The sequence below is a fragment of the Phacochoerus africanus genome, chromosome 11 (assembly GCF_016906955.1).
Source record: "Phacochoerus africanus isolate WHEZ1 chromosome 11, ROS_Pafr_v1, whole genome shotgun sequence".
NCBI classification, from domain to species: domain Eukaryota; kingdom Metazoa; phylum Chordata; class Mammalia; order Artiodactyla; family Suidae; genus Phacochoerus; species Phacochoerus africanus.
Window position 1 is genome coordinate 3807013 of NC_062554.1, and position 21572 is coordinate 3828584.

Sequence of the window (21572 nt, forward strand, 5' to 3'; positions counted from 1 at the left end):
TCAGAGCTGTAGCCACCGGCCTACGCCAGAGCCACAGCAACGCGGGATCCGAGCCGCGTCTGCAACCTACACCACAGCTCACGGCAACGCCGGATCCTTAACCCACTGAGCAAGGGCAGGGACCGAACCCGCAACCTCATGGTTCCTAGTCGGATTCGTTAACCACTGCACCACGACGGGAACTCCATAACTTCTTATTTAAATTTCTTTTAAGAATAGATTTGGTCATTTCTTTCCTTATTGGTTATCAATTCCTTAAAGTTTTATTTTGTGTTTGTGTAAGGATGAAATTTGAATAAAATGAATAAGCAAAGAAATTCCGTCTCTCAGAGACTTTCCTCAAAACCCTCTCAGGGACTTTTGGGAAAGCCTTTACCTCAAGCTTAAAGGATTTCATCACCCGAAAAAAGGAACATATAATGAAACACACCACACTCTTTAAAGATCACAGTAAAATTTCCAATGCTGCCATCATTTTAATAGCCTAAAAATTAGTGAAAAATATTCATTAAAAAGAAAATTGATTGTCTTATTCACAAAGAAAATCCTTCTGCTGCTGTTTCAGGAAAGATGGACTTATACGCAAAGATAGCTTAACTCTTTTTATTTAAAAATAAGTGCCATTTAATATCTACCACTGATGGCTAAATTCAAAAAAAGAGGTTCTTAAAATAATTATACTTGGTGTCATTGTTGAACAATAGTCTGCCATGTAAACACACACTTTCATAAAGAGGCTCTTTGGTAGCTAAAATATGGAACTATTAACTATTAAATCTGAGTAGTGAACTAACATGATTTCATTTTATTTTTGTTTTTACCTGATAGTTCCTATTTTTCTATTAGGACTTTATTTTAACTATCATTAAATCTATGACAATAATTTAAGGAAGTTCACGGTGCTATTAAAGAGAGTGCTAAAATTTAGGCTTTTGATAGAAGTCATTTAATTCATATCAACACTTACAAAAGTTTACCCACAATCCCCTCTCATCCACAGTGGTCTTTTTGTTGGACTCATTCTAGGCTTGTGAAGAATCTGGGGTTGTCCTTTGCCTTTTTAAAATAAACTGGGAGGGAGTGGGAGGGACGGGGAATTTGGGGTTAGTAGATGCAAACTCTTGCCTCTGGCATGGATAAGCAATGAGATCCTGCTGTGTAGCAGTGGGAACTCTATCTGGTCACTTACGATGGAGCAGGATAATGTGAGACAAAGAATGTGTATACATATGTGTGACGGCATCACCTCACTGTACAGTAGGAAATTGACAGAACCAGCTATAAGGAAAAAAATAAAAATTATTTTAAAACGAATAAATACATAAAAATGTTACTTTACCTGCTGCCCGTGCGGGCAGTCCTCAGACACAGAAATGGCTTCTCGAAGTCTGGGTGTTACTTAGAGTAAACGCTGTGAGTCTGTGCGTCCAGGGCCCTGGAGATGCTCGGTCTGTAGCTCACTCCCCCTCATCCATTCCCGTGGCCACAGAAGGAAGACTCCCAGTGCACAGAAGGCAGAGGGAGCCTGGGATCATTTACTGCTCTTCTAAGTTCCACTGGAACGACCTCGGGGACTTGGTGTCTGGTCTTGCCTTCAATTAAACTGCAGATAGGGACAAATGCGTCAAGCGAATACTTAACTCCTTTTCTGCTGAACTGGCAATAATACCCTGACAGTCCCTGAATTGAGCAGGAAGCCTGTAGAGGTGCCTGTAACCCAAAAAAAAAAAAAAAAAGCAAAAAAAACAAACAAACAAAATTTCAAGGGAACACTTTAAGACCCCGAGAGTAAGGCTCTCCCTAAATTTTCCATTCTAGGCACCGCTCTCGCCACAACCTTGTTCCAGCCCTGGAGGGAATATTCTTTTTTTTTTTTTTTAATTTTTTTTTTCCACTGTACAGCATGGGAACCAAGTTACACTTACATGCATACATTTTTTTCCATCCTTTGTTATGTTGCAATATAAGTATATAGACATAGTTCTCAATGCTACTCAGCAGGATCTCGTTGTAAATCCATTTCCAAGTTGTATCTGATAACCCCAAACTCTTTGACTCATTCCTGCATCCCCTCAGTCTGCTTAACTCCTCGTCATCTCTGCCTAGGTGGCCGTGGATATTCGGAAACTAATTTTGCTTCCTCTAAAGCAAATGCAAATGCATGCTTCCTCATTCCAGCAGCAAGTCCACACAACTGCCAGAGCGAACTTTCCAACATGTCCAATTCATTTTATCATACTCCCAAGTATAATCTTTCCTTGGCCCGTTCATCCCTTAGCCTTTATAATAAGATCCAAGTTCCGAAGCACAAGTTCTTGCTCACCTCCCTCAATTCTTCTTCTCTCCTCCCCTTCCCTTCTTCCCAACCTCCCGCAACCACATTCGGGGTGCCTGCATCCAAGTACAGTTTCCCAACTCTCATCATGTTCTCATTCATTTCTTTGCATTTAAAGTAATGTTCTCTGCCTGCCTTGTTCCTATCCCCGTGATTTTCCTTGAAAGTTCCTATTTTTCTCCAAAAAAACACAGCTATGATATAACATTCTTGATGCTCCTTCCCTCTCCCCAAATTGCATCAGCACCCTCTTCTGTGTTCTCACAGGTCCTTGTGCTTTTTGAGGTCGTGATCTCTTGCCATCCTGTTTTGAAATTGTCTGCTTCCATATGTGTTTTCCCCACTAACCTGTGACATCCCTGAGGAGAGTCAAACATGGCTTAGCCATATCTGCGTCCACAGCACCTGTTACATGGTAAAGTAAAATTACATTAAAAAAGATTAGCACGTAATGTCCCAAATAACGCTAACGTTTCAAACGTCACAGTCTATCCTCACATCTTAGGAGGTAGGTAAGGACTCCAGGTGTACATGAAAAGAATTGAAGGTTGGATGAGAAAGTACATCTCCCAACTTCATCCAAAGGGAACAGGGGGAGCTGGTAAGTTGCAGTCAGCCGTCAGTGTTTTTGCTTCAAGCCTTTTCCTTTAATCCCTCCTCTGTGCTGTCCTATAGATACGTCAACGAATGGTGGTTGGATGAATGAATAAGTGGTATAAATGAATAAATGGTACACTGGGGCAGGGAGCATGCTATTAGGCTGAACGTCCTCTTTCAACACAGTTCCTTGGAAAGGCTATTACTTACTAAAAAAGGGTCTTCGCTGCTCATAACTTTTTAAACGTATATGAACCACAAAGGAAAAAATAATACCGCCTGCTTCCAAGGAGCTTATATTCACATCTTCGTCCTTCTCGCCTAAGGGCCTTTGCACATACTTTCCTCTGGGTTTAGAATATTCTCCCCTTTTCCTGTAGCTTGCTGGAGGTAACAGAGCACAACGTGAAGTAGAAGCTGGAAAATTCTCCATGTGACAACTGAACCAACTGGATCAACTTTCTAGTATCAATGGTCCTACCTGTCATGTAAGACAAATGGATAAATGGGATGTTTCTCTCACCGGAAGCGAATAAGGACTAAACTGATAACATTTCTAAAGGGTCTGGCTTTCAGTGGACACCCTGAAAGAACACAATACATTTTATCTACTGTATTAGCTTGCGGTTAGAATTCACTTCATCTTTCAAATATCTTCCTCGAAGAATCATTTCCTATCTCCCCCAGACCTGGTCAGATGCCATAGTTATCTGCTCTTATAAAACTCTGCAGATTTCCCTAACAGTTATCAGAGAGGGTGATTATTTTTGCACACACACACTTTGTGGATTATTTGAATCCTATATGCCTTCTTCATTGGCAGGAATACTCCACGAGGAGAGGCATTATGTCTGTTTCACTTTTCCCTCTGCTCCTGGGGTCTAGCTCAGTGCTCTGCTCCTCCTTGGTGTTCCATGCACCTGGACTGAATAACCCAGGACCTGAATAACCCAGGACCTGCTTGTGTAAATGAATGAATGATTGCTGGCCCACCTACCTCGGCAGTTTTTTTCCTCAGCAATTCACTCAGCGTGTGCCTGTGTCTCCTAAGCGACACCCGTCTCCCAGAACTCATGATGTCCTCAGACCCTGCTGAGCCTTTGCATACGCTGGTCTCCCAGATATCTTTCCTGCATCTTCCCTCTGATGCTTCTTCACCTCCAAGATTCATGTTGTTCCCCCCGTGTCTCAGGATCTTCTCTGGCCCCCAGCCTAGCGCATTACCCCTGCCCTCCGTTTCCATGGACGTCTTCGAGTCCCTATAACACTCACTACATGTCAAAGTTTTATTTTACAAGTCTCCCGACCTCCCTAGTTCGTGAGGGCAAGCCAATAGACTGGCATTGATCACTGAACATCCAGGGTCTCGTATAATGCCTCGTTTCCCGGACCTGGCTTATTATTCCTAGTTTCAGTAAATGTTTATTGTGGCGTGATCTTAAAAACCTCTTACAGATGGTCAAGCTGCTTACAGTATTTCACACCTATCGGGGAGGCAACCTCTGCTGAGGTCACTGTCAGAGGGGATTATTCTGATAGAATTACAGTGTCTTCAAGCGGCCTAAGCGGCCAAGAAGGGTTTCCCCTGCCTGAACCCCACTTCCTCATCCATAAGTAGGACCATCTAATGATAACTTGCCTTCCTATTCGTCTTAGTTATCTATGTGGTGTAGCAAATTTCACCCCCCCAACACACTCAAAAACCCATTTATTATCACAAAGAGTTCCTGCCTGATCAGAATTCTAGAGTGGTCCATCTGAGTGGTTCTGTCTCTTATTAGGTTGCAGTTAAGGTGATGCTAAGGTTGCAAGTATCAGAAGGGCTGGCTGGAGCTGGAGGGTCTCCTGGGAGGAGGCTGCTTATGCAGTGTTGTTGGACAGTAAGAGGCTTCGGTTCCTCCCACAAAGGCTGCTTGTCCTCCTGTCACTGAGGCTGGCTTCTCCCAGATGGGGCAATTCAAGAGAGAGCACAAGAGAAGCTTCGGTGACTTATATGGCCTAGACTTTCCTATATATCTTATTGGCAGTTTCATAAGGAAATTGAAAAGCATAGCGTAAACAAAATAGCCTTCAGAGACATGAAAGTCTTCTCAAACCATACACTCCTAAGAGCTGAGATGTGGAAACAATGTTTATTTCCTTTTCTAGAAGGAAGGATAAAAATTGCAGTACACACACACACAGACACACACACGAAATACACAGAATATCACTGTAGACGACTTTAGAACCATTTTGAAAGTCCCAGGAGACTCTGCTGACTCAGACACTGTCTGTCCTACAAGATCTGAGCCTGCAGGGACTCAGCCCAACCCAGCCTTTGGGAGCTCAGACTCTCAGGAGCTGGACCCCTGGGAAGAGCCTCGCCGGGCAGCCCACGGCTCTCTGATGGGCTCGTGTCTGTGGTCTCTCAGGGCCCCACCAGCCAGGGCGCCCTCTCTGAAGGTCCCAGAAGAGAAGGAAGAGTGTCCACTTATGGGTGTTGTTTCTGTCCACCTCGTGAAGGACCTGGGGGTTGGTGCGTGTTGGTCGGTGGGCAGGGCAGCTGTGATTGGAAAGCCCAGGGCAGGGCTCAGATCCTGGGGCAGACTGACTGAAGGACAGACAGCCAGGGGACCTCAGAGGAGGAGCAAGGAGCCTAAGGAAAGACGAGGGGGGCCCCGTGCAGCTTTCCTCATGAGGTAGCCTGCAGGTCTGGGGCCAGACTTTTAAAGTTCGAAGGGTTGGGATGACGATGGGTAAATAAAGCAGGAGACAGGGAGGACTGGGCCTGTCACAAGGACACAATTCAACAGCCAAAACCCAGGGGTCTGAGAGCTCGGACGGAAGCGTGGACTTGGCCTCTGGTTCACCTGTGTGCATCTGCCTTTGCTTGTCGTCCTAAAGGGGAGTACATACTAGCTGCTCTCTCGGGAGACCCCTTTCCAGCCACGGAGTTGAAGACTTTTCCACTGCAGAAAATCTCACAAAAGTGCTCCTCGCAAAAATGTCTATGAGGAAACAGGCCTTTCAGAGACATCAAAAAACTCCGTGAAGTATAATGAAAAAGGAGGCACAGATCATCAAATGCAAATTCAGGATTCCCGAAACTAAAGCCAAGGTTCTTCAGCAGGGACTATAATGTGAGTTTGGTTGACGTTGCCCATAATTCCCTGTGTTTCTGGATGTACGTGTAAATGTGTGTATTTGTTCATTAATTTGTCCATTAATTATTTTCACCACTTATTTACCAAACTGCCCTTTACTGTAACACAGGGTGGGCAGAGATGGGGCCAAAAACGTACAAAGCTCTCAAGTCAGACAGGAGCTTGTGCGTATGCAAGGATTTAAGCATTATTCACTTTAATATAACAAGTGTTTTATAGAAATTAAATTACAGAGATAAACCTATGAATATGAAAATATCTTTATACTCAAGAAAGATTGATGATAGGCAAATAAATGCAATACATTGTGATAGTGTGTCTATCTGGCACAAGTGCATGGGTCTATGGGTCCAAATAAGAGGACCCAGCCTTGGGGGTTAATTTTTATTTAAGCTAAGGCAAAAGGAGGGGGGGACGAAAGTAACCAGTCCAAAAAATGTCTCATTTCTCTGGGTGCAGCTTCTCAGCAAAGGTTTAAAAAAAGAATAATGATGATCTGGTTTTTTCGTTGATAAAAATGCCCTAATATTTTCTTGGTTTGGCATTATGATTAGCTGCCACTTTTAATAGGTTTATTTTCCTCTACTTGCTGTAGCTATTTCACAATGTGAAATGTATTTTCAGACGCAACAAGAATGTCCCTTTTGTCTTGACTCAGTTCCGGAAATATTTATGAGTATTTTTTACATGTCACCATTGTGCTGACATTGAGACTATTACTAAACAAAGAAAACACAGAAAAAAAAAATGAGGCATCTTGGCCTTCGCAGAGACTGCCGTCTATCAGAGAAAAATAATGAACCACTAATTGCAAGTATGAATAATTTCAGAGAAGAGGAAATTGCACGTAGAACATAGAATTTTCTAATGTAGAAAACCAGGAAGACTGTTCTCAGGGAAGCGATGTTTAATCCGAATGAAAGGGGTTTTCGTTAAGATCTGAATGATCATTAGAATTTCGCCTTGTCTGCAGGTGAGAGAAGGGAAGGTAGTAGGTATGAGAGCTCAGCCCCCTGGGTTTCCACCATCTCTTGTTCGTCTTAAGAGAAAATAGGTGAGTCTCAGTGCATACGTAAGATTTATGCCGAAATAATTAAGTAAATATTGTAGTTGGAATCTGGAAATGAAATGGTAGAGGAATTTACCATGATCTTTCATATCAAAACGGCTTTTTTTTTTTTTTTTTGGCTGCTGCCTGCAGTGGCTTTATGTAGGATCTCTGATCCCAGACTAGGGGTTGAACCTGGGCCACAGCAACAAAAGCACTGAGTCCTAACCACTTGCCCACTGGGGGGACGCCCCCGAATTGCTTTTAACACATATGTTTTTAGAAAATGCAGGATTTTTTTCTGGCAAGCATGCCTGGAGTGTAACAAGAAGGCTGAAGAGTTAGTAAAAACTACTTGTAGTTTTGTTAGGATTTGGGACCACAATTCCAAAAATAATTGGACAGCTGTAATTGATTGAATGTGGGGGGGGGTTAAAGAGAGAGGATATAATTTCAAGTTTCTGCTTTGGGTCATTAGTGCATGATATTAATATTCTTTGACACAGCAGGGGCATCAGGTTTGTGACGAAAGATGTTGAATTTGAATTTTTGAAAAGTTAAGTTTGAGGAGTTCCCGTCGTGGGTCAGGGGTTAACGAATCCGACGAGGAACCATGGGGTTGCGGATTCGATCCCTGGCCTTGCTCAGTGGATCAAGGATCTGGTGTGGCTGTGAGCTGTGGTGTAGGTCACAGACGTGGCTCGGATCCCGCGTTGCTGTTGCAGTGGCTGTGGCGTAGGCTGGCAGCCCCAACTCCAATTAGACCCCTAGCCTGGGAATCTCCATGTGTCGTGGGTGTGGCCCTAGAAAAGACATATATATATTTTAAAAATAAAGGTGTTTGAGGTTCCTGTGAGGCATCCAAAAGGGGATAAGTAGGGTGTAGTTGGACATGTGTGGATAAGAGGTGGGGATGGCGATGCATCACTATGAGCTGTGGTCTTGGGAATTGATGAGTTACATTAGGAAAAGGAATCGCATGTTGTCACGTGTATGTGACACAAGTTCAGGGGAGCAAGGGAAGACAAATATTCGGAAGAGAATAGTTAAAACGATGACTCATAGGAGTTAACCTCCATACAGAGGGTTGCAAAGACGCCTGGATAGTGAGGAATGATAGTGAAAATGTCCAAGCCCGAGAGGGTTTAGGTTTAAGAGCAGATTGGTAAGAACTGAACCACATCACTGAACAAGGTGGAGTTTCTCAATTTGTGACATACGAGGTTAATCGATTTTGGGTTCCAATACCTCAAAGATATGGCCCTGGATTTGTGCAGCTGACCATCAGCAACACAGTTAAGCCACCCAGGATGATGCTGTGCAGCTTTGAGGGGCACGTTTTGGGTAAGAAGCAAGAAAGTTAAACTTACTGCAGGTAATAGCTAGACATTCCTCTTCAGAGAATCAAGGGAATTACAAGGAAGTCTGAGATAACAATAAGAAAAGAGTTGGGCAAAGATATGTTATTTACTTATTTTATTTATTTATTTATTTATTTTTGTCTTTTTGCCATTTCTTGGGCTGTTCCTGCAGCATGTGGAGGTTCCCAGGCTAGGGGTCTAATCGGAGCTGTAGCTGCAGGCCACAGCCACAGCCACAGCCACGCGGGATGTGAGCCACATCTGCAACCTACACCACAGCTCACGGCAACGCTGGATCCTCAACCCACTGAGCAAGGCCAGGGATCGAACCCGCACCCTCATGGTTCCTAGTCTGATTCACTAACCACTGAGCCACGACAGGAACTCCTATTTACTTATTTTAAATGTATCCTAGGCAGAGATGTCTGCAGGCAGTATGATTTCCACCTGCATTGAGGAGTGTTCCTTTTAAGAGCTCAAAGTTATCTTTCATGTCATTTAATGCTTTTAAAATTTAATTTGACTTTTTTCTGGTTTTCATTTCGCCAGGTTTTCTCCCTTTGCCCTTCCATTTATCCGAAGTCCTCTGGTCTATGCTGCTTTTGTTGCATCCTTTCCGGGCCATTTTTGTTTCCGTTCCTTCTCCCGTGAGACACATGCAGTTGGATTTTATTTTAAAAGACGTCATGGATACTTAGGCTTTTAAATACAGGAGCTCGGATAACCTACATGTATAATCATAAGTGATGTGCTTGATTTTGTGCTGCTAATTTGTTTTCTCTTTTCTTTACATGACTGAATTGTATATCTTTATATCATCTTAGTTACCATGTGTATAGCACTTGCTATAGACGCTGTGAAGAATTTTCACCCTGTACATGGGGGTCTAGGAAAATGCTCTGAGGGTTTGATTTCCAGCTTTATCATATGCTCATTGTGTGGCTGTGACAAGTCACTTAAACTTCTCTCTGCCTTAGCGTCTCCATCTTTAAAAAGTGGACAATAGTCTCAGCTGTCTCATACGGTTGCTAAGAGAATAAGAGAAATGATCTCATGGAAAGAGCTTTGGATTTGTGCACTATCACTGAATGCTCGTAAAAAATGTTACCTCTTCTTATGGAGGTGGCTTATTTGTCTTGGGCGAGACCCAGAATTTAGAAGAAATAAATTCTCACTTTCTTCCACTAGAGGTCACCTCTCCATTTATCAAAAGCGCTTTCGAAGGCTTTTCCTCATTCAAGCCTAAGAGGGGCTGGAGGCTGAGCCTCATACCCTTTCTCATAGACTCTTCCATCATGAGGCATCAAACCGCACAGCCTCAGAGAGCCTCCTGGTCTGCAAGTCCCAAGACTCTAGGGTCAGGGGAGTCGTGGCATAGGGTTGGTGACAAATAACAGTGCCGGCCTTGTGTCTTTGCTCATACACTCTCTACCAGCCCCGGCCCCTTTTCAATTGTTCTCATCTGACAGCGTGTTGAGGAAGTCACGTGGTGTGGCACAGCCGCAAAAAAAAACAGTACATCTGTGGACGCTAACAGTCTTGGCTCTGCCAGTTCCTGAAGATGAGAGCTAGGGTAAGATAGCACTCAGTATTTCAGTTTCTGAAAAAAAAAAAAAGAAGAAAACTCAGAAGGATAAAAATAAATTTCTCAGAAGATTGTCCTAAATGAGATAATACTTTTTAAGAGACTGGCCTATGGGAGACATCTGTAATGATTCATTGTCTCCTTATTTTTTTCAATGAAAATGCCTTACTTTTCCTCATTGTCTTTCTCTCTCAGCATGTGGTTAGATTGTTTTTCCTCTGGTCTCATATCTACACTGATGCGCATGAGACTGACCCAGGGGAAACTCAGTCATCTTATGGAGTTTGAGGAAGACTTTGGAGAGGCTTGCTGATTACTAGCATGTGTACTAGTCCGGGAAATCTTTCTACAAAAATGATCATCCTTCTTCATCGCAAAGGGAAGCTCTTCCTTGGCAGATGAGAAGGAGGAGAGCTGGGCCTAAGGAAGGGGTGCAGGAAGAATTTCCCTATGTTTTCTAATGTCCATTGCGTACAGTTTGTTTTAGGACACAGAAGCTATGCATCCGCTCTCCATGGCCGTGGACAACCTGACCAGCTCCAACACGGGCTCCTTCACTCTCTTGGGCGTCCCTGGACTTGAGCCGTACCACGTCTGGATCAGCATCCCGTTCTGCCTCTTCTATCTCGTGGCCGTCGTGGGTAACAGCATCCTTCTCTACCTCATTGCGGTGGAGCCCAGTCTTCATGCACCCATGTTCTTTTTCCTTGCTATGCTGGCTGTTACTGATCTTGTATTGTCCACCACCTGCGTCCCCAAAACTCTTAGCATCTTCTGGTTGGGTCCCCAGAAAATTGGTTTTCCTGGCTGCCTCACACAATTATTCTTTCTGCACTACAGCTTTGTTCTGGACTCGGCCATTCTGATGGCCATGGCATTTGACCGCTACGTGGCCATCTGCTCGCCCTTGAGATACAACACTATTCTAACCCCCAAGACCACTGTCAAAATGGCTGTAGGAATCTCCTGGAGAAGCTTCAGTGTTATTGTCCCATGCGTTTTCCTTGCACATCGTCTCCCCTTCTGCGGGACACGTGCCATCCCCCACACGTACTGTGAGCACATCGGTGTCGCCCGGCTGGCCTGTGCCGACATCTCCATCAATATCTGGTATGGCTTTTGTGTCCCCATCATGACGGTCATCTCAGATGTGGTCCTCATCGCCGTCTCCTACGTCCTCATCCTCTGTGCTGTCTTCCGCCTCCCCTCCCGAGAAGCTCGCCAGAAGGCCCTGGGCACCTGCGGGGCCCACGTCTGTGTCATCCTCTTGTTCTACACCCCAGCGTTCTTCTCCATCCTTGCGCATCGCTTTGGACAGAATGTCCCTCGTAGCTTTCACATCGTGTTTGCCAACATCTATGTCATCGTCCCTCCCGCCCTCAACCCTGCTGTCTATGGAGTGAAGACCAAGCAGATCCGAGACAAAGTCACTCTTCTGCTCTTTCCTAAGAAGTCCTGTTGATGTCTGCCTGACATCTAGGAGGCAGGGGACTGTAGTTTTGACCTCTTCGTTATTTTAGGCAGAAGTCTTTTCCGCCACGTCAGTCACAAAAAAGTTAAAATTTTAGTCTAGGAAATTATATATATATATATAATGTGTTATATATATATGTATGTAGATAATGTGTTATATATATATAATGTGTTATACATATTTATATTTATATATATATTTATATATATATATAATGTGTTATTTACATAACACATTATTTCCAGAAACTGAAAAATTGCAATTCCTGTTGATTGCTCTAGGGTAATACAAAATTTTAAATGAAAATAAAGTGATCAGTATCTCTTTTTCTTTATAAATATGTTTCTAAATAATCCGATTTTTTTTTCCAGATTTATACATCAGAGTAGCTTATGTATCATAATAGCATAAGGCGTTTCTACCCTGACAGCTCTGTGAGGTTCTGAATTTTTACTTTGATTACTTCAATGCATATCTGCACATCATCAAGCATACGTCCTGACAGGTACTAGGGGAGCATGTAATGTTCATTTAAGGCATGAATGGCAAATAATTATCAAGTTATTAAACTCACGGTGCAGGTGTTTATTTTGGACCGAGGATGGAAAGACCAATGATGAAATCCAAAGATCATTTTTCACTCGCTCCTGAGAAAGTCAAAGGAGATGCTTTACGACGGACAGAAACAAACCAAAATGTTAAAAGCAGTGCCTTTGGAGAGAGGCTATCAGAAGAAAACATCAGATTAGGTGTTCAGGAAATCCCTGCCTGAAGGAAATTGCAATTTTTCTACGAAAAATGGAAATCACGAGAAGTCAGTCAATTAGGGAAGGGAGGGTGTTATGAACCAGGCAGAGGAGATGAGAGACCTATACACTGAAAACTCTAAGACATTGATAAAGGGAATGAAGAATAAACAAATTCAGGTTGCTCCATTATCCAAAAATAGAGCATTCTTATGAAACCTTTCATAAGTCAAAACGGTGTAAAGCAAAAATTACCTTAGGACACAGCTTGCTGATGGATGCATAAAATAAGTTGATAGAATGCATAAAGGATCCCTGACATAGTTCCAAGCTCTGAGGGCTTGATGCTGAGATGCTGAGCGTAGTTCCCAGGGAAGGAGCTTGGTGATGCCACTTTAGCAGCTCTGGCTGTGCACTGCCTCTATAACAGCTGGTTGAAAAACAAAGGCTGACTTTTTTTTTTTTTTTGCTTTTCATCTTTTTTCATAAAAGCTATAATTCTCTTTGGCTTTCTTTCCGTTGGTGTAAATAGTTACTAATAAAATCTTCCATAAAAGTGAAATGGTATAAAGCAGATACTCTAAAAGTAGGGGTATCAGTACATGGAAACGGATCTCTTCTTGGATTGGGAGAATTAATACTGTAAAAATGCTCACATGACCCAAAGCAATCTGCAGATTTAATGCAATTCCTGTCGAAAGTCCAACAGCATTTTTCATAGATATAGGAAAAGTAATCTTAAAATTTGTGTGGAGCCCCCAGAGATCTGAAGATTCAAAGCAATCTCACAAAAGATGCACAAAGCTGGCAGCATCACACTTTCTGATTTCAAACTATGTTACAAATTAATAGGAATCAAAGCAATATGGTGATTATAGAAGAGCATAAAAACAGGCACGTGGATCAATGGAACAGAATAAAGATGAATATGATGGACAGTGAGGGAGCAGATGGAGTGAACACACACATACACACACATGCACTTACAGCAAATGTGTGACAGGATGGGTGTGTAAATTATGTGTTGTGGTATTTTACCATGCATATCTAGATCAAATCGTCATGGCAGGAGTTCCCGTCGTGGCGCAGTGGTTAACGAATCCGACTAGGAACCATGAGGTTGCGGGTTCGGTCCCTGCCCTTGCTCAGTGGGTTAACGATCCGGCGTTGCCGTGAGCTGTGGTGTAGGTTGCAGACGCGGCTCGGATCCTACGTTGCTGTGGCTCTGGCGTAGGCCGATGGCTACAGCTCCGATTCGACCCCTAGCCTGGGAACCTCCATATGCCGCGGGAGCGGCCCAAAGAAATAGCAAAAAGACAAAAAAAAAAATCGTCATGGCATACGCTTTAAATATATCCAGTTTTCTTTGTCAGTTATACCTCAATAAAGCTGGAAAAAAGACAAGCAAACACGTATGGATGAAAAAACTGTGGTCTGCTTATTTTTGGAAAAAAGCCTGAGGGATTAGAACATGTAAAGACCCAGAGCTGAGAAAAGGCTCAGTGCATTAAGAGACCTGGAAACTGAGGGGGCAGGGTGGGTTTAGGGAGAGGGAGACGAGAAGGTGAGATTGAAGACGACAGAACAATCTAGGTCATTTTCAGGAGTTTAATATTCCAGGAAAAATGGAAAGCTGAGGAATTTTAAGCACGTGGCAACAAAGCTCTGAATTGTGCTATAAAATATTATTCCTATGTCATGTCTTGGGACAGGGTTTGTGATCGTTTTGGGGTTGGTGGAGGGAGAGGCCACTGGATTTAACGGCCACCCTATCCTGCCCTCTCATGTGCACGATAACCCTTCACAGGTGGGCAGCCTTTTTTGACCAAGGAAAGACCCTTCACCTGCCTGAAGAAAAGGTAAAGCCACCTTCAATGAGAAATGGACCAAAAAAACACATTTCCATGGGTCTACCTGGTCCTTGTGAAGTAGCTCTGATTCCATATGCTGTACACACACCTAAACGGGAGTCCAAGCAATTGACAGGGGCCCAGTTCACATGCACAAAATATGAGAGGCGGCATCAGGAAATCCCCACTTTCATTCTTTAATCATTGAATCTCTGGATCTTTGTTTTAAAAGTAACATAATTTCAAGGGAAACAAATTGTTATCTGCATAGTAGCAATGGAGCGGTGAGACTTCCATTTTGAAATGAGTATAATAATATTAATATTAATAGTATTTCTATATGAATCCAATGGAAATCATTCCCTGAGTCCCTAAAATACTATTTTTATTGCCCCAGGCTATGGAAATAGACAGCGGATTCAGGAGATATTTCAGAGGGAAGGGCAATACACTGTGGTTGAAAAAACTGCATGTGACTGGTGAGGTTGACATGGGCTGAGCGTGGGAACCTTGAACGCATAGCTTTAGGGGGTAGTGACTGTGGTTTGGGACACAGTGGTGTTGACCACAAGTGGGATGTGTAGCCAAAGATGTCCCCAAGAGGCGTTTTGACGCCCACAGGCCCATCCTCACATAGCCCCGCAGAGGAAATACTGGCCACGATTCATTCACTCCGACTCCAATAAACCAACGTTCCTGTTTTCTGGTTTGCATGCTCTCATCCACCTTTATACTGGTCCTCTAGGGAAAAGGAGGGGCGCGCAACCCCCCCACAGAGCTCTTGCACACAGATGTCAGGGCCTCACTCTGAAGGGCAGTAGGAGACCCTCCTGAAGGGGCCGTGTAATTCCTAAGGCAGGTGCACCGTGAACCTGCTGGGGTGCTAAGCATTTTCACAAGCACTGTCCTAATTTTTTGGTCCTATTACATAATCGTGAGACATGGGGGCTATCACAAAACTTCTTCTTTCTTCTCATCCCCTGAGAGTGAGAAGAGAGGGTGCGGGGGCCCCTCAGGCCCATTTATTTCTTTCCCACAGTGAACGATGTCCAGGAGAAAAAAATCAATAAATCAGCAGGGGATCAGTCTGTCTAACTGTTCCTTCTTTTCACCGCCACTTATTTTTTGGGTGCATCTGCCCCTCTCGCAGATATTCTGTGTCTCTCACCACAATCCTTCTGCTGTCCATTGGCCCCATTCCCAAGACTAGGTGAGTGCGGGCTGTTTGAAGGGGCTTGGCTGGGACTAGGATTTGCAGAGAAAGAAAGGGTGGGTGGAAAAAGCTCAGGGCCCCGTTTTCCAGGAGCCATGGTCTCAGCCCCATAACGTCCTTTCCTGAGCACTGTCACTTATTAGCGGAGGTCAAGGTGACCTGTACTGGGACACAGGCTCCATGAGCTCAGTGCCAAATGATCAGATAAGCAATTGCACAGCTGGCTTAAGAATGGCCATGGCTGGGAGTTCCCACTGTTGCCCAGCAGGTTAAAGATCTGGGGTTGTCTCTGCAGTGGCACGGGTTCTATCCCCAGCCTGAAGCAGTGGGTTTAGGATTTGGCCTGGCAAAAGCTACAGCAGAGGTCACAGCTGTGGTTTGGATTCAATCCCTGTCCTGGGAAATTCCTTATGCCGTGGGTGCAGCCTCCCCCCTCCAAAAAAAAGAGTGGCCATGGAAAGTGCTGTTCTGGGAATTTTTGACATATATGTGACAAGGACCCATAAACTCAACTGGGGAGTGGATTTAAGTATGCAGGTGCTCTTATTATTTTTTATACTTCTGTCTATTTCTGTTCTCTTTTTCACTGTGTGGTCTGACGCTTGTGAAAACACAGATGATATAAACATATAATCTGAGATAAAGGATAAAACTAATTATATGCTCACTATGTTTCAGACACCCCACTAAGGGGTAGTTTGGGGGCATGTCCTCTTTTGTCCTGAAAATAACTAATTCGACGTTTTAGGCCTTTCTCAAAAAATGAGGAATTCAGGGATCATATATAGTCCATGTAAGCTTGACCAAATTCAGACAGACAGTAAATTATAGAATTGTGATTAAAGTGCGTAGCCCTGTGGCTCCACTGCATACAGTGCATACACTATGCCAATGTTTTATTGAGATATTACAGGGACCTGTGCATGCGTGTGTGTTTGTATTCATCATAATATAAAAATCACATTTAATAAAATCAGCACTAATTAATTCATATTATCTAAGACCTAGTTCATATTTATTTTTTAATTTTTTTTAAGATTTAACCGTGGAAGTCCTTATTCTCCTTGTTTAGACCTCGCTCATATTTAATTTTCCCCAATTATATGTTATCTTCTAATCCTGGATTATTTAAACAAAGTTCATCCAGAATTACATTGGGTTGTTCCTTGTTTTAAATTTACTCTAATTTAGGAAGGTACTTTCCTCCTCCAATACCCTGTCCTTTTTTAATAGCACCGACTCACGGAAAACACCAGACTGTTTTGCAGATCGCCCCACATTGTGGATTTGTCTGACTGTAGAGTGACCAGCCTCAGATTTAACTCTGCGTGCCCATGTGCGCGTTTATAAATCTGTTGTACCTGACCTCATGAAAATATAAAAACCATAGAAGACCTTTCCTCTCATACGTACAAATAAAAGATGACTTCAGACAAGCTGGAAGAGCTGGGATTCAGAGCATATGATTTCAGAGTGTTGATGTCACGTATTGTTTGAGTAAGTGAGCAGAGCACAAGAGGGCTTCACCACTCAAAGGCTGCACAGCCTAATCAGACCTCTCCTGTAGGCAACAGGTGATTTCTAGGCCTCCAGTGGATAAGAGGCCTGGATGACGGCGCGTCCAGGGAACACAGCCACTCAGCTATAAAGGGCTGGACTGTGGCCCGCCGTCGGAGCTCTGCCCTGAGTTCCCAGAGCCCAGGCCGTAGGAATTACAGAGGCAGCAGCAGGGGGTCGGAGTGGCTGTCAGGAACACGATTTTATTTACAGACAAGAGAAGGTCGGAAAGAAAAGAACATTTAGTTTCTCTTTAGCAAAAGCAGAAGAGCGGAGACACTGAGTGTCGGCCTGGGAGGTGGAAGGTGCGGTGATCTGGGTCTGAGAATATGATGCACAGTGAGGGTGCAGATGGAGTGAACACCAGGCTTGGCCTTGCCGGGTTGGAATCTGGGGTACGTGGGCATCACAAGCTTCCTCTTAGCTATGAACTTGGGAGTCCCTGGCCTTGCTGTGTGGTTGGTTCTGTCAGGATTGTAAATCACTTTCTGTGTAGACGCATTCCTGGAGAAGGAGGGAACTTTAAGAACCTAGTCTTTTTGTGTGCCCATAATGTTCCTTATTCATGACTTGAGCAGCTGAGTCACAAACAGCCCTGTCCAGCAAATAAGAATCTGCTGCTCAGCCTCCTCTCACCCCTCCCCTCCTCTCCTGGCCTAAAGGGAACAGCCTGCCTTTGTCCCACCTGGGAAGGGAATCATTTTTTAATACAATTTTTAAAGGTTACACTCAATTTTCAGTTCTTTCAAAATATGGGCTGTATTCCCTGTGTTTTACATTTTTATAGCATATCCCACCTAATACCACCCACCCCCTACCCCCATGACGCCCCTTCCCTCTCTCTCCACTGGTAACCACTTGTTCGTTCTCTGTATACGTGTGTGTGTTTCTGTTCTGTTATAGTCACTGGTTGGTTGTACATGTTTTTCTATTGCACATGTAAGTGATGTATGGTATTTGTCTTTCTCTGACTGATTTCACTGAGCACGATGCCCTCCAAGTCCACCCATGTTGCTGCAAATGGCAAAAATCTCAAGAACCTTGTCTTTAAAAGATTAACCCTCAGAGTCAAGAGTTGGGGACCTTGCAAAGAAAATGGCAATGACACGATTCAGTCATGGAATATTTTCTGTGTGTTTTCCTTGTGCATGTGTGTGCAGGGTATGTGCATGTGAGTATACGTGCACACACGTGTGCAGGTGTGTATGTGTGTGTAAGAGAGAGAGTGGGAAGAGGAGTTGATGTTTGTGTAAGATTATGGTGGGTAAATACATGATGGTAAAATACATGAAAGAATGAAAGTATAGATCAAGATATGCTTGAGATATTCACGACTAATAAGCTCCCTCTCTCTCTCTCTCTGTGTATCTAAGAAACTATGTGTCCTAGAGTATGTGTGTCTATCTAATAGAATATGTACTTACAGAGACATAACTCTTTTTTCGGACAGAAATCTTGGCCACTGGTGTTCTTCAGTCCAAAGGATTAGGATATTATACAACAGCAGACTGTAAAGAATAATAGAAAACTATCTTTTTGGAGGAAGAAAGACTCACGAGCCTTGACTATAGAGGCATTTAAAATTTAAATTTAAATGACACCTGTGTTCCAGCAGAGTGTAGTAACTCAGGAAGAGTTTGTTGAAATGAATTGGGTTTTTGAAGGGAAAAGGAGTGTGGATCTCACAATCTAAGGAGCGCAGTCGCCAGGTAGCTTGAAAAGAGTGAATGACTGCCCTGGGGCAGAGACGGATATTCAGCAATGACAGAGCAATCTGAGATGAATCAACTATGTCCGTAAAGTCATACAGACTAAAACCCACCAACCCAGGAAAAATAGGCCCCGTAAATTGTTAAGTTGTATCAGGGGTATACTGCATAAAGAAATCAGGGATTGACGCCAATATGGAAAGCTGCCTGGCAAAGGCTGGATAAGTGCTAAGAGTGGGATTGCTGAGTCAAATGGTAGTTCTGTGTTTAGTTTTCTGAGGAATCTCCATACTACTTTCCACAGGGGTTGTACCAATTGACATTCCCACCAACAGTGTAATAGGGTTCTTTTTTTCCACACCCTCTCCAGCAATTACTGTTTGTAGACATTTTGATGATGGCCATCCATTCTGGCTGGTGTAAGGTGTTACCTCATAGTAGTTTTGATTTGCATTCATCCTGGACTGGGTGATGTTGAGCATCTTTTCATATGTTTTTGGCCATCTGCATGTCTTCTTTGGAGAATTATCTGTTTAGATCTTCTGCCCATGTTTTGATCAGGTTGTTTGTTTTTTTGATATTGAACTGCAGGAAGTATTTGTATATTTTGGAGATTAATCCCCTCTCAGTCGCTTCACTTGCAATATTTTCTCCAATGCTGTGGGTGGTCTTTTTGTTTTGTTTATGCTTTCTGTTTCTGTGCAAAAAGTTTTAAGTTTAATTAGGTCCCATTAGGACCTTAAATTAAATTAGGTTTATTTTTGCTTTTATTTTCATGACTTTAGAAGGTGAATCTGAGATGATATTACTGAGATTTATGTGAAATAGTGTTCTGTCTATGTTTTCCTCTAAGAGTTTTATGATCTCTGGTCCTACATTTAGGTCTCTAAATCATCTTGAGTTTATTTTTGCGTATGGTGTTAGAAAGTGTTCTAATTCCATTGTTTTGCATGTAGCTGTCCAGTTTTCCCAGAACCACTTATTGAAGGGACTGCCTTTCCTCCATTGTATATTCTCACCTCCTTTTTCATAGATTAGTTGACTGTAGGGGTGTGGGTTTAACTCGGGGCTTTCTATCCTGTTCCACTGATCTATATTTCTGTGCCAGTACTATGATGTTTTGATGACTGTAGCTTTGTAGTATAGTCAGAGAAGAAAATGAATACGAACTGGAAGGGAAGAAATAAAACTGCCACTGTTTGCAGATGACAAGATACTATACAAAGAAAATATCAAAGATACTACCAGAAAACTGTTAGAGCTCATCAATGCATTTGGTAAATTTGCAGGATACAAAAGGAATACATAGACATGTACTGCATTTTTATATACTAACAATGAAAGATGATCAAGAGAAACTAGGGAAACAATCGCATTTATCATTGCATCACAAAGAACAAATCCCTAGGAATAAACCCACCTACTGAGACAAAAGACCTGTACTCTGAAAACTATAAGAAGCAGATGAAATAAAGCAAAGTCACCTTATTTTTAGGGGTGAGTAATGATGAGTGGTTTGAAGTGAGAGTGACTCAAGTGACCCTAACTTTACCACCCTCTGTCCTCAGCTTCCAGGACTTGTGCCATCCTGGTCCACCATGGTCATTTTCAACCTGAGCAGTTCCAACCCAGGATCCTTCATTCTCATGGGCATCCCAGGTCTGGAGCAGGCTCATGTATGGATTGGGATCCCCTTCTGTATCATCTACGTTGTGGCTGTGGTGGGAAACTGCATCCTTCTCTACCTCATTGCGGTGGAGCGTAGCCTTCATGAACCCATGTTCTTCTTTCTGTCCATGCTGGCCACAACTGACCTCATCTTGTCCACAGCTGGTGTTCCTAAAACACTCGGTGTCTTTTGGCTTGGGGCCCGAGAGATCACATTCCCAGGGTGCCTTACACAAATGTTCTTCATCCACTGTAGCTTTGTCCTGGACTCAGCCATCCTGATGGCCATGGCATTTGACCGCTACGTGGCCATCTGTTTTCCCCTGAGGTACACCACTATCTTGACCCCCAAGACCATCATCAAGATTGCTGTGGGAATCTCCTTTCGAAGCTTCTGCATCATCTTGCCAGTCGTATTCTTGCTCACCCGCCTGCCTTTCTGCAGAACACGCATCACACCCCACACATACTGTGAGCACATCGGTGTCGCCCGGCTGGCCTGTGCCGACATCTCCATCAATATCTGGTATGGCTTTTGTGTCCCCATCATGACGGTCATCTCAGATGTGGTCCTCATCGCCGTCTCCTACGTCCTCATCCTCTGTGCTGTCTTCCGCCTCCCCTCCCGAGAAGCTCGCCAGAAGGCCCTGGGCACCTGCGGGTCCCATGTCTGTGTCATCCTCATGTTTTATACACCTGCCTTTTTCTCTATCCTCGCCCACCGCTTTGGACCCAATGTCTCCCCCACTTTCCACATCATGTTTGCCAACCTCTACGTCGTTATCCCACCTGCCCTCAACCCCATGGTTTACGGAGTAAAGACCAAGCCAATCAGAGATAAGGTCATAATTTTGTTTTATACCAAGGGTACCAAATAGGGTTCCACTGAACATTGGGAAAGATCGGATAAGTTTATACTGTATATTATCGTCGTAAAAAATTGACAAAAGCCAATGCTATTTAAAGTAAGAGCGCTCTACACGTGATTTTGCATATTAGGAAAATGGCATGACCCACATGAAAGACATGGTTCTCTGTATAGAAAACTCCTCGACAGCCTGATGGTCTGTGGACTATGAAATTGCACAGGACTTGATGAAAAAGGAGAGGAAAACAGAGAGCCGAGTTACTCTAAATAGAAAAAGCAGTCAAAATGCGGAAATGGAAATTTGCACTCGTGGAGAGAGAAGAAAGACTGAAACTGAAGATAATCAGTGAGAAAAGGTTCACTGAGAGGATTAGGAGATGGTTATGATAACATCAGTTCTAATTATTGTCCGTGT

The 21572-nt window shown here is 43.4% G+C and overlaps 2 protein-coding genes across 3 annotated transcripts; both read left to right on the top strand.

Moving 5' to 3' along the window:
• The first annotated feature begins 5010 nt into the window (after positions 1-5010).
• LOC125111418 (olfactory receptor 52H1-like) lies at positions 5011-11568 on the top strand. 2 transcript variants are annotated; one of them, XM_047753363.1, is made up of 2 exons: positions 5011-5055; positions 10626-11568. In XM_047753363.1, the coding sequence occupies exons 1-2, from the start codon at positions 5011-5013 to the stop codon at positions 11532-11534; spliced, it is 954 nt and encodes a 317-aa protein (XP_047609319.1). In that variant the 3' UTR covers positions 11535-11568. The 2 variants fall into 2 exon arrangements, with proteins under 2 accessions (XP_047609319.1, XP_047609320.1); XM_047753364.1 differs by lacking the exon at positions 5011-5055 and having other exon boundaries at positions 10587-11568.
• Positions 11569-20196: 8628 nt separating this feature from the next.
• LOC125111264 (olfactory receptor 52H1) lies at positions 20197-21167 on the top strand. Its single transcript, XM_047753174.1, has one exon. It carries the CDS (start codon positions 20220-20222, stop codon positions 21165-21167), a length of 948 nt encoding a protein of 315 aa, XP_047609130.1. The 5' UTR covers positions 20197-20219.
• Positions 21168-21572: the final 405 nt, after the last annotated feature.